Source organism: Natrix helvetica (genome assembly GCF_964273705.1).
Source record: "Natrix helvetica genome assembly, chromosome: 2".
Lineage (NCBI taxonomy): Eukaryota > Metazoa > Chordata > Lepidosauria > Squamata > Natricidae > Natrix > Natrix helvetica.
Genome location: NC_138552.1, coordinates 45,090,306 through 45,103,212, shown reverse-complemented (window position 1 = coordinate 45,103,212; position 12,907 = coordinate 45,090,306). Strand labels below are relative to the sequence as shown.

The 12,907-nt window shown below is 35.2% G+C and overlaps 1 protein-coding gene across 1 annotated transcript in view; it reads left to right on the top strand.

The window, feature by feature from the left end:
- Nucleotides 1-12,907, top strand: part of SKIC3 (SKI3 subunit of superkiller complex) — a 50,454-nt gene that overhangs the window by 1,262 nt on the left and 36,285 nt on the right. The window contains exons 2-15 of the mRNA XM_081940929.1: nt 491-582; nt 1,250-1,393; nt 2,607-2,698; nt 3,880-3,955; nt 5,511-5,651; nt 6,950-7,048; nt 7,130-7,238; nt 7,668-7,808; nt 8,196-8,297; nt 8,888-9,027; nt 10,955-11,041; nt 11,134-11,237; nt 11,310-11,436; nt 12,236-12,415. Coding sequence (XP_081797055.1) covers nt 493-582; nt 1,250-1,393; nt 2,607-2,698; nt 3,880-3,955; nt 5,511-5,651; nt 6,950-7,048; nt 7,130-7,238; nt 7,668-7,808; nt 8,196-8,297; nt 8,888-9,027; nt 10,955-11,041; nt 11,134-11,237; nt 11,310-11,436; nt 12,236-12,415 — 1,632 coding nt within the window. The 5' untranslated portion in view covers nt 491-492. The remainder of the gene's footprint in view (nt 1-490; nt 583-1,249; nt 1,394-2,606; nt 2,699-3,879; nt 3,956-5,510; nt 5,652-6,949; nt 7,049-7,129; nt 7,239-7,667; nt 7,809-8,195; nt 8,298-8,887; nt 9,028-10,954; nt 11,042-11,133; nt 11,238-11,309; nt 11,437-12,235; nt 12,416-12,907) is intronic.

The window sequence follows — 12,907 nt, the reverse complement described above, 5'->3', positions numbered from 1 at the left end:
TTTTTTGTCATTGAACTAAAATTTTTATTTAATTTTGAATGTATGTATGTATGTATGTATGTATGTATGTATGTATTAGCCAACATTCCAGAGCTTATATGCATTCCACAACTTCTACAACATGAGGGATGAACAGGAAGGCATAGGTATCCAAAGTGGAAAAAAATGATAGAAGTACATATGACACAATGTAAACTCTGGGATTTACCTACTGTAGTTACATCTGACATTAAGATGCAAATACAAAAGGCCAGGGCTTGTGTTATTGCAACAAAGGTTTCATTATTTTTAACACCACAATTATTTTGGATTGTGTGTCCTGTATATGCTGTCTAGTTGAATTCTCTTATATAGGCAACTGTATGTCTTTGTTAAACATGTTTCTTTTAACCTAGCTACGCTGCTGAGTAAAGTACTACATTATTTTAAAAATATACATCAACTGTCTTCATATGTATCAGTAACTTTCTTACATTAATATTACCTGTAGCCATGTCAAACAAGGAAGTGAAAGCAGCATTGAAAAGTGCCAGAGATGCAATAAGAAATAAGGAGTATAAAGAAGCACTGAAACATTGCAAGGTAATCAACAGTCAAAGGTCATAAGTTGTCTACATTAAAATGTTAATGTTCATAGTACTGTAACCATCTCTAATGCCACCTGGGGGGGGGGGTCCTTCACTTGCATGGTTGTTCCTCTTTCTCTTTGCTGTGTATTCTTTTATACTATTTTCTGCAGCAGTACCTTTCTTATCCTATTTGTTTTCCTTTTATAATTATATAAAACGTCTGGTTCATCCTATTAAGCCAGAGTTTTATTTAACCTACTTTGTTTAATTAGGTACAATCACTTTACAGCCTGCTGTGGTTGTGTTCATACAACATACTAAGCCACAAGGAAGCATTTATCATTTCATTATTGTTTAGCATCATTTGTGAATCCAACCACCGAGTCAGGTTGTTAGTTTGTTTAGTAATGTCTTCAGAGACTGGCACTGGCAGGTTGTTTTTCCACCAGCATTTTTATATATAATGAAAATGTTGGAAAATTTCATTATTCCTTGCTATCAAGATTTTTGCGCAATTTTAGATGTTATATAAATTAATCTGAATGTTTGAGTAAAAAATTCCCATCTTTAAGATAATAAATCTGAATTAAGACTTTTAAGCTCAGAAATCATTTAATAAATGTTTATCCGAATTGCAAAAAGAATAGTTTGATATTTTCATTTGAATCTATGTTTAATAGGCAGTATTGAAACAAGAAAAAAATAATTACAATGCTTGGGTATTCATTGGCTTGGCGGCTGCTGAATTAGAACAACCTGAACAAGCCCAAGGTGCATATAAGAAGGCTGCTGAACTTGATCCGGGCCAGTTGCTGGCATGGCAGGTATATATGACATTAACCCAATTTTCCATACAAACATGTTTATATCAATGTAAGCATATCTGTTTATAAGAAGAAGTTGTAGATCTTCAGAAAATACAATAGTATGTTGGACTCAAAGGTAAGAAGGCTTATCTTGGATTCTTCCTGATTGAATGTCACAAAATAGAATCCCCTCCTCTTTTTTTCTCCTTGGTTAGTAGCTCATTTGCACACATGCAATATAATGTTTATTATTTAAGGTGCTTTGTATGCCTTAGCACTATAGATTCTTCATTTTCAGCCCCCAGAATGGGTATCAGAGCCTCAAAACAAAAAGCTTTGTCCAGTGGAACACTCTGGGTTTTGGGTCAATGACAGTTTTTCATTCCTGTAGCAAATCAAATAGTTAATGTTACATGAGAAACAGTTGGCAGTACTTTAAAAGATTATACGGGTGATCCTCAGTTTACAACCATTCATTCAGTGACTGTTCATAATTATGGCACTGAAAAAATGGATGTACAACCAGTCATCAAAGTTTCCACTTGGGAATTACTGATGTCACGTGATCATGATTGGGGCACTTGGGTGTCTGTCTCCTAATTACAATGTCATAAGGAGCCAGAGTCACCTGATCACCATTTGTGACTTTCCTTGCTGGCTTCCCACAAGCAAAATCAATGCTCAATCAAAGATATCACAAGTTGCTCCAGTAAGACATTCCTGCTTTCCCTCTGGCCTGCAGCACTCCTGTATATGGCCAGCACCAGCCCCCCCAGCCCCGCCCCCAACTTCATGCAATTTTTATGTGGCCTGTGCCAGCTCTCCCTTGGTTTTACCCACAACCCACTGCACCCCTGCATTCCGTCCATGGAAATCCTCCCCTTCCTATTTAATGCCGAGTGTCTTTGGGTTATGATGGCAACCAGGAATGCCTAGGATTGCTGCTGCTAAATGATGCAATCATGTGATATCACCATTTATGACTGCAGTCACTTAGCAACAGCAATCCTAATCCCATTTACCATTGTAAATTCAAAGGACTACCTGTAATCACCTCTTGTTTGTAAAGAATAACTTTATATATTCTCATCATGAATTGCTTTAATTCATTTTCTATTATTAAATACATTATGTTGGAAAGTATAGTCCATAAAATAGATAATTGAAGTTGAAGCTATATATCACACATCAAGCATTTGCTTCCAAAATGACATTCTTCAATTTCACCCAGGGCTTAGCAAATTTGTATGAAAAAAGAAATCACACAGATGTCAAAGAAGACTGGATTAAGGTTTATGAAAAACTACTAGAACTCTATGAAACGTAAGAAATAGTTGAAGATTTTTTTTGTCATCTGTCAATATGACAACATGACAGAATGTATTTAAAATATTATTTTAAAAATGAGATTTCACCCACACATACTTTAGGTGTGACTATTTCACCCCTTTTTTTAGTCTGTATGCATCTCTCTCTCTCTCTCTCTCTCTCTCTCTCTGTGTGTCTCTCTCTCTCTGTGTGTCTCTCTCTGTCTCTCTTTCGTTTTAAGAACATAGATGTTTTCAGTAGCAGAACTATAGTGAAGGATTGTTAGTAAGTTGTTTATTCCTTCAGTTAGGAAAAACCTTCCTCTTCTCATTTTTCCCTCTGAGAATTACCATGGAAAGAGGCAACAAGCAGCTCTCAGTGTATTAAGTTTTCATCTACTACAAGTTGTGTTATTAATGCTAAGTCCTCATTCAGAATGACTGAATGTTGTAAAATTAAAGATGATCAAATAGCAGTGAAGGAAGCCATGTCTACTAGCTTGAGGAAGACAAAGATTACAAAGGATGATGTGGATAGCACCGGTGAAAAAAAAAGCAGAAACCCAAAGGAAGTTGGAAGAAAGATGACAGAAAGGTAGCTGTAAAAGAAAAAAAGGTAAATAAGTTTTTGCGGATTTTACTCCGCTAGTCGTTATTGACTACAGGAATTGGTGCTCATCTCCGTTTCAAGGCCATAGAGCCAGTGCTGTTCGAAGACATTTCCAAGGTCATATGCCAGCTTGTTGTCACACAACACTGTTATATTCTCACTAAAGTGGTACCTATTTATCTACTCTCATTTGCATACTTTCAAACTGATAGTTTGGCAGGAGCTGGGGCGAAGACAGGAGCTCACCCTGTCATATAGTTCTTGTGTCTCGAACCTGGGCTGCTGGCTTTCCATCTGAAAAGCCCAGCATCTTAACCACTGAGCCACCACACTTCTCAAAGGAAAATGGAGAAAGGATTACAGAAAGCTAGATAAATAGCAATAGCACTTAGCCTTTTATATCGCTTTACAGTGCTTTACAGCCCTCTGTAAGCAGTTTACAGAGTCAAATTGATAAATATAAATCAAGAATAGGAAGCAGGATAGGATTGAAAATGCAAAAGGAGTTAACCTTAAAAATGGATATCTTTAAGCATTTTTTTTAGAAGAAGTTAAATAATTAATAAATGCATCTTGTTTTTTTTAAGCACTGATCAACAGAAATGGTGTGAAGTATGTAAAAAGCTTGTGGAGCTGTATCATAAAGATAAACAATATCTTCAGGTTAGTTATTGTTTTGCTCATTTTTATTTTGCTCATTGTAAATGGTATCTTTTACAAAAATTGCTTTGGGGTAGATACAGGAAAAACTAGTTGATTTTTTATTAATAAATATTTGCTTTGTATCCCTTGAGTTTCCTCAAAATTATGAGGCATTTTAAAGTATTCATGTGGGGACATGTTTGAGTGAGTATACTCACTCAATCAATCCCAAGACCTCTTAAAATTTACTTTGAAGTGGTACTGGAACTAAACTTACTCTTGGATGCTGAAGCATTATTTGTGACAGGAAGTGTTTTGCTCATGTACTATGGCCTTCTGTGGGTCCTAGCATGGCCAAGTCTATCCATAACTCTACATGTGTTTGCTTAACTTGATTAGATTACTTATTAGATCCAATTAGACTGGTAGTTTGGCTTACCCTTGGCAAAGTGTTTGTGTTCTAAATTATATTATACTCCCTTTTCATAATTGCAGAGTTTTGCTTTCTGCTAGGCTGTTTCTCTGATCCTCCAGATTTTAGGTTTCCCTTGGTTTTATTGATTTCCCTCTTAACTGTATTTTAGTTTGGGTTTTTGACCTTGTGGGTCCGTGATGGAATTTTTTCACAGCATCATTAGGATTAGAAACATTTCAGAAATTTTGAGTCAAACATTTTATGTCAATAGTGCAGGATTTGATAGCAATTTTACTTTTGTGATTGATAGGTCAATTGTCCTCATATATCATTGAGGGAGCCATTAGATGAATCAGAATTTTTAGAAATAAATATTGCAAGGACACCTGTGATAAATCGTTCTTTAGGACTTGGTATATTAGTATGCCAGCTTGTGAATAACCCACACTACATTTGCACTCGATTGCTTCCATTATTGTCAATTTTCTATTATTCCATTGCCTTGAAATATGCTGGTTGTTTCTTCTAGAGTGCTTCTTTGCTGTTTGAGGCATTGCTTTTCAAGTATTCAGAAGTGGATTTTAAAAAGAAGTGGATTTTAAAAAGTAGTTTTTCTCAAGTACTCATTGTTAATCTTTTAACTTGTAATGCTTTCTTCACCATTGCTGGCCTATTTTGATGCTTTCTGATGAGTTCACATAACTTACTCATTATCCCAGTTAGTATCTCTGTTGCTCAAACCATCACTTCTGTTCCCATACAAGGAAGAAAGACACTAATTTTTTATTTTCATTTTAGAAACAAAATAGTATAGTTTTTCTATTAAAAAGAGAAATCACGAGAAGAATCCAATAATTCGGACATTAAAATCTATTCAGGAGATATTTTGTAGAGTATTTATCTTTAATCTTATGCTAAACTCCAAGTGATTACATCTGTAATCTGTAATACATCTGGAATTTTCTTGGCAGTTTTAGAGATGTTATTTGCTAATGATTTTTCCAGGTTTTTTTCTTCACTTTTCACAGTTTTAGTCAACAGCTGGAATTCCCAGATGGTTCCTCATTCAAGTACTATCTAGGCTAACACTGCTTAACTTCAAATCACTTGCTTTGATTACTGTTGACCTGAATTGAGATGTTGTTGTCACTTTCTTGATAGGTGGTACGAAGCTGGCACAAACTAATAAAAATAAGAAAAGAAGGAGGTGCAGACAATGTTGAACTTCATCAGCTTTGGAAGAAATTGGTCCAGTTGCTAGAAGAAGGCATACAACTTAAAGATAATGAAATAGAGCAATTGGTATGTAATCGCTTAGATACGATACTTACTGTTTTTGAACACTTTATAAAAATGCAGCTCTCGCCTGGAAGTATAATTCAAAACGTTTGTTTTATTACGGTAGTGGGAAATTGAAAGTTTTAGTAATACTGTAAATAAGAACAGTTCTGGGTTCTAATTTACTAGTAAACCCTTTGACTAAAGACTGCTGCAAACAAAGCAGAGGAATCTGTTTGAGATCTGTTAGTTTTCTTGCTTGGACCAGGGTCTAATGATAGATGAACGTATACATACAAATATATGCATGTCCCTGTTTCCCAGATGTTAGCAGGAGGCCTACTTGAAACAAGAGGTGAATTCTGATGATTGCTTAATCTGTGTAAAACTGATTGATACATATCTTGGCCAATGGGAAGTAAAACCTCCAGTCTGTAGATGAGGAACCAGTTGGTGTTCCCGTTTCTTCTCCCACTGTCATATTGTCTGAACTGAGATATTTTTAACATTTTGACATGTTTTTAATCAATGTATTAGTAGCCAATTTAATAGTTAATGGTTGTACCCCACTTTATAATTGATTTTAATGATGAAGATAAAAAATATATCAATGAAGTAAAACACTCTTCTGATTTCTTTAAAGAATTACTCTGTGAGTGACATGGGTGGTCTCTAAATCTGATAGATACATAAAAGCAAGTGTAGCAACATGTGGGGCCTCAAAATATTGTTGTATTGCAGCCCTTATTTGTCATGGCTAAATCTGGTTAAGGATGAACCGAGAAAAGCACTGTTTGCCTAAAGAAATTCCTAAAGGAAAGCTGACTGGAAGGCTTGAAATTTTAAAAAGTGTGTCGTAACTATTTCCCTGCTTGCTTTTTAAAATGTTTTTGTTTCTTCATGTTTTGTCCCTTAAGGATTTTGGAGGGGGGAGTGGATTATTTTGAGAAAAGGAAAGGTTGGCAAGAAAATAACTGCCAACTTTTTCATTTCCCATTGGTATCTTTATGCTTAAAAAAAAGATCAGAAATAATAATCCGACTACCGATAATTATTTGGCTTTCATTTTTATTTCCGAACTAGTGTTAGAATAGAGGTAAATGATTTTCAGATGATAGGCATACATAACACTAAGTTGGAATTTTGAATACACCATAGTGGAATATAATGAAAAATAATAATGGGTGGCCTTGCATTATACATTAAGCCCAAGTAAACCTCATTAGGGCTGAATATGAGTCTCAATATGCCACCATTAGTTAAAAGCTTGCTAGTTTTTGGCTTTGTTGTTTCATCTTACAATGCTGACATTGTTTTTTCAGTTCCTTAATGCGTTTGAAGAGGCAATCAATTCTTCAGAAACAGTTCCAGGTGAAGAGCACAAAAAGCTTTACAAAGAATTCCTTCAGACTTTGTCAAAAGTAAGAATAATATTGAAATCTTAAAAGTGCATGTTGACCCCTTATCAATTTTGCTAATTGTTTTTCTATTTCTATTACAAGTTTCCTCATGAGTTTTCTAGAATGAAGAAGGCCTGTAAAGAAATGATGATTATCTATCCTAACATGAGTTATCCCCTGGAAGTTCTTTGCTTACACTTCATTCAGTCAGGTAATTTGACTAGCTTCTTAATTCTATATGAATTTTTATGAGTTTGTTCATTTTCTATTCTTGTACCTGCCATTGTGGCGATTAATGTTCTCTTATCACATATCTTGAAAATCTTCCGCTGTGCTACATTATGCTGATCAAGAAATTGCAAAATGGAATTGAGTAAAAAAAAATCCTACATAACTTCCTTTGAAGATTTGAAAGGTTGAATTTAATTAAGGTTGATCTGGACTAGGACATCTTAATCGTAATCTAATTGTATATTAAAGAGACTGAGAAAGGCCCTGAAAGTAGTTTTGTATGTATGTCTTAGAAACGGAATATTTTTGAAGGAAGAAACCTGGAAAAAGGTAAATGGAAAATTATATGGTATATGTTAGTGTTGCCAGATTTTTAAAAATGAGATAAAAATTCCTTTGTGTGTATTAGGTAACTTGACTGAGGAGGCCCTCGGTTGTTGTCAGAAACTTTTGGATATTGATTCAAGAAGTGGTCTAGCTCTGATCATTTTAGGGATTCAGTCCCTCCAAGAAAGAAATTACAACGAAGCTGAAAAAAAGCTTACAGAAGGTAAGTGATAATAGAAGGAAAGTGGGTCAGTAATCTATTCCAGTGATTGAATTGGAGTGGGGTCTCATCCTATTTATAAATATCCCATATCTCATAGGCAGATATAATTGAATTTGGCCTAAACTTTCTGAACTGCACCTATAGTTGCCATGTTTCCTGTCTTTCCCTCCATACAGTCCATTGAAATTGCTGCTAAAATGACAGCCTGTTCACCATAAAATTATTTAATGGCCAATTTGCCCAACAGTACTGTATTGACTTTTTAAATATTTAACAACAAATGCAAGATTATTTGGGTGCAATAATTCTCTGGAGTGTGAATTGAGTATGGCAAGGACCAGCTGTTATTATTTATTTATGATATTTTAAATCAGATTTTCCTGCCAGGTTTGCAGCAGTTCAACCAGTGTCCAGTAGGATGGTGTAATTTAGGGAAGGTGCAAATCAAAAAGCATAAATACCAAGAAGCTGTTCATTCCTGTAACCAAGGTAATTTTGGACCAATATAAAACGTTATTTATAAAAATATAGACTGCTTTGTCACAAAACATTTCATAAAGTGATTATTATAATAAAGTAGTGAAAAACATTGAAAGTGATAAAACAATACTTTCAAAACCCACTCGAACATGAATTGCAAATTTTACCTTAATATTTTGCTGTCAGGGGCAATTCTAATAAAGATGTTTTCAAGTCAGTTTGAGAAAAACTGGGATTTGTCTGGAAAATAATTTCACGATGTCAATATTAACATAAAATGCCTAGTTGGCTGTAATAGTTCTTATGGTACTGGGGACTTACACATTTTTAATATATTTATGTATGTATATGTGTGAATATTATTTCAGACTCTTCATTTTAAAAAGAATTGGTTTATTGGGTTTTGTTATATTAAAGATTTCAGATGTATGAGTATTTTTTCTTGATTTTTTAAAATATGGTAAATATTTTACACAAATTATTTTTAAGTCACAAAATTATGGAGCCTTATCACTGGTATCTTCCTAATTAGAAATACAAGATTATTTAACATTTAAGCCTATATATGATCATGATATAGAAACGTTACCTGTTTACAGCTTTGAAGAATCTGGAACAACTTAATGACCTAAGTTTCATTCAGCAACAAAAAAATATTGCCCAACATTTCAGAGCAAGAGCCTTCATTAAAATTCCAGGTGCTAATTATGCTGATGAAGCCATATCTTCCCTCAGTCAGGTATGTGAACAGCTTAAAAATGGCTTTCATTAATAAAATCTGGCGTCAGCTTTAAAAAATATTAGGGGCCTCAATTATACTCTTCGTTTATGGAACTATATTAGCTTGTTAGTCAATGATTAGATCTGGATTGCTCCTTGGTCTTAATTTTTGTGGGAGAATAAAGGCACAAAGATACCAATTTGTACCACTTTTATTTGTAATCTTATATTTTGTCAACCTAGGACTGGACATGTTAAACAAATGGAATTATATGTTTGTAAATTAAAAACCCTCAATTCACATTAACTTTTAAAATGATTATATGCTTTCATCTGGCATGGTACTTAAAATGTTAGAAAACTCACGCCGGGCTGCAGTTGTAATCAGCATTTATTAGTTAGATTCCATAAATATAGTGAATATAATTTTCCATGCTATCTTTAGGAAATACAAGGGAATGTTACCTTCAAAAGAATTTGATGCATATTACCAGCAATGTAAATCTTTTATTCCCCCAAAGTAATTGCTGAGTTCTTAGAATAGCCAGCCAATCTCTTAAGATTCAGTCTCTGAACCTTAGCAAATTGCAATGACTTATAAGGTATACTTTATATTCCTTTTCATAAAAGTCATCTACCATAGACTGCTAGGATTATTGTACTTAATTGTTAATTAATTATTAATTGATGGTCAGATGTTAAGGAACTGTGCAACTTTTCCTTCATGCTCAAGCATCTTTCTTAAACTGCTATTTGTTTGTTAAGCCATTTTAAAGCTAATATTATTATCAAGTCTTTCTAACAAAGGTATCTTAAGAGAAATGATTATGTACAAGTCCTAAAACAGGCTCCTGAACATAATCTCTGGAAGATAGCCAGAATGCACTAACAGAATGCTGAAGGGCAGTGAGATGAGATACCTTTGACATTATTTATTTATCTTGATTACGGATAGTATACAAGGATAAAAATATAAACTGTAACATAAAACTCATGGCATCCACAGCTAAAACAATAAACCTAATCACAACAAAAACAGATCAGCAATAGCAGAGCTTGTCTAACCTCCTGGCCCAAATGCCTAGACAAATATGTAGGTCTTTAGTATCTTAAGAAAATCTAATCAGGCAAGTGCCTGATTCACCTGGATCCCTGGGGGATCCCCTGCCATTGTCTCCCATGATAAGCACTGTCACAGAGAACGTGTGACTCCGTGGTCCATCAAGTTATGTTTTGATGGAAGGGACATGGACTGTGATACATCTGGTGGGCTGAGCAAATTGGAGATGGCAGGTCCCACAAATGGCATCCATATGATTAATGGATATGTGTATAGTTTTTTTTAAAGTAAATGGCAGGGATGCAGCATTTGATCAGAATTGACACTTTGTTGTAGAGGCTAGGAGACTTTAATGATCATAATATCCATTGATAGGGTTTCCAGACCCTATCAGACCTACCATTGACAAGGTAAGAAATCTTTTCCTATATGCTCGTGGATAATTTTCTTCTGATGTGACTTAGTCTTAGGGTTTGGTTTATCCTTCCTTTACTGCCCATCCCTGCTCCCAGTGCTAGGAAGTGATTATTATTTTTTCTGCACATCCAGTAAATAAAATGATAAAACCTTGTTGCGGTTTGCCGAGAAGTTATGTAAACTCTGCTGAAAATAGTATTCTCAAATTGTATAATTCATAGCGCAAAGCAGTGTAGTATTTTGGAAAGTGCCAGTATTCTTATGTAAGAGATTTGGTATGGACTGTTAATATTTGTGATTAATGCACCATTGGAAGATCTAAAAGAACAGATTAGAGCTAGATTGTCATGCTATGTGGTCATTGGGATTCAAAAATGCCTCAATGGCAACATAATTAATATATAGCCATCTGTGATACGGCTTTAGTTTACTGAACGTTATGAACTTTGACTGTATTTCTGGTTTCTAGATCTTGGATAAAAATAATGATCCAAAGCTTATAGCGCTTAGAGGACAGGCCTATCTAAAGAAAGACCTTACTGATGAAGCTTTGAAGGTTAGTATGCTTCTCTTTTAGTTGGTCTGCTTTTTATTTTAAACATGACGTTGTGTACAACACTGAGAATTTTACATTGTACTACATACCAGATTGTGCAAGAGCTTCAGTTGGCACATCCAGACCTGGCAGAAGCCCACTTCCTTGAAGGATTGATATGTTATAGGCAAAAGGAATATCATCAGGCAGAAATGAGGTACATTCATATTCATTCTTGCGGGCTATAGAAAAGGCACAATCTAAATATTTAAGTAATTCTTTTTCTTAGTTTTCAGAGAGCTATAGCAAAAGAAGCTGAAATAGCTGAGTTCCATTTTTGGCTGGGCCTCACATACTGGTTTATGAATGAGGAGACAAGAAAAGATAAATCAAAAGCCCTCACTCAGTTTCTGAAGGTAAAATATGAGATCATTCACTACTTCACACAATTAATAATTATTTCCCTTTCTCCAAATCTGTGGATATTGTCTGCAAGATTAAGCAATTTAGATTAAGACCCAGAACATTGGGAAAGAAACTAGAGGCCATTTCCTTTCTCTTGTTGGTCTTGGCAGCTGGTTGGGAATTTGAGATAAGGGCTCCGCTGGAAGAACCAGAGGTAGGTTCCTACTGGTTCGGACCGGTTCGGACGAACCAGTAGTGGTTTGCTGGCCTGGGTCGCCGGAACTGGCAGCGATCCAGGCCTGCCACGCCTCTGAACCAATTTCCTGGTTGGGGCGGCATGTTTTTTCCCCCATTTTTTAATGTTCTGTGTATGCGCAGACCTATTAATAGGCAACTGTGCATGTGTGCACGAGCGAAGCAAGAGCACACACACAAAATTGTGCACACACCAAACCGGCAAAAACGTCGGCAGCAACCCACCCCTGGGAAGGACAATACAATGCAAGGATCCCAGGACTAATACAAGTGGGATTTTTTTTTTATTAGTATATCTCATCCAGTTTTGAACCTGGTAAAGAGGGATAAACTAGTTGTCAATTGTGTTTTCCTGTAAACACATTTGGCTTTGGAGTAAAACTCTTGGTTCTAAAGATGTAGAGTTTTAACAAAGGTATTATAATGCCCATGATAAAATTGATGCTTTAGGAAGCAACTGCTTGACATATTTTTTATTCTTACTGCGTACATCATAACTGCTTTAGTGCAGATGCAAATAATGAATGGAAATATTCTGATACTTGTTTTTAATAGGCAGCAAAACTGGACAATTTCCTGGGAGAGGCTTTCCATTATTTAGGTCAATATTACAGAGATGTAGCTGGAGATAAAAACAGAGCTCTTGGCTGCTATAAAAAGGCTTTTGAAAGAGATAAAACAGATGGCGTTACTGGAGCAGCAGTAGTAGACTTGAGCACTGAACTTGGAGACTTGGTAGAGTATCTCATTTGTACTTTCTAATATATCAGTAATCAAAAGTGCTATATGTAGTCTAAATAAAAACAAGGTTTCAAAAATATTTAAGTATCTTATGGTGGAGAATTACAACTTTTATAAATAGAGAATTTTATTTTAGAGCTTCCCGGTTACGTCTCATCCCCAAATGTTTCCCACAAATTTAGGTTATTTCAGAATACAGATAGTCCTAAATTTACAACATTTCCTTTAGTGACTGTTCAGTTACAGCAACGCTGAAATAAGTGACCTCGGGCCGTTTATCACAGTTACAACCATTGCAGCATCCCCATAATCATGTGATCAAAATTGAGATGCTTGGCAATTGGTTCATATTTATGACCTTTGCTGTGACCAAGGTCATGTGATCCCTTTTTGTGACCACCTAATGAGCAAAGTCAACGGGGAAGCCAGAGTTATTAACTGCAGTAATTCTCTTAAAACTGAGACAAGAAAAGTCATAAAATGGGG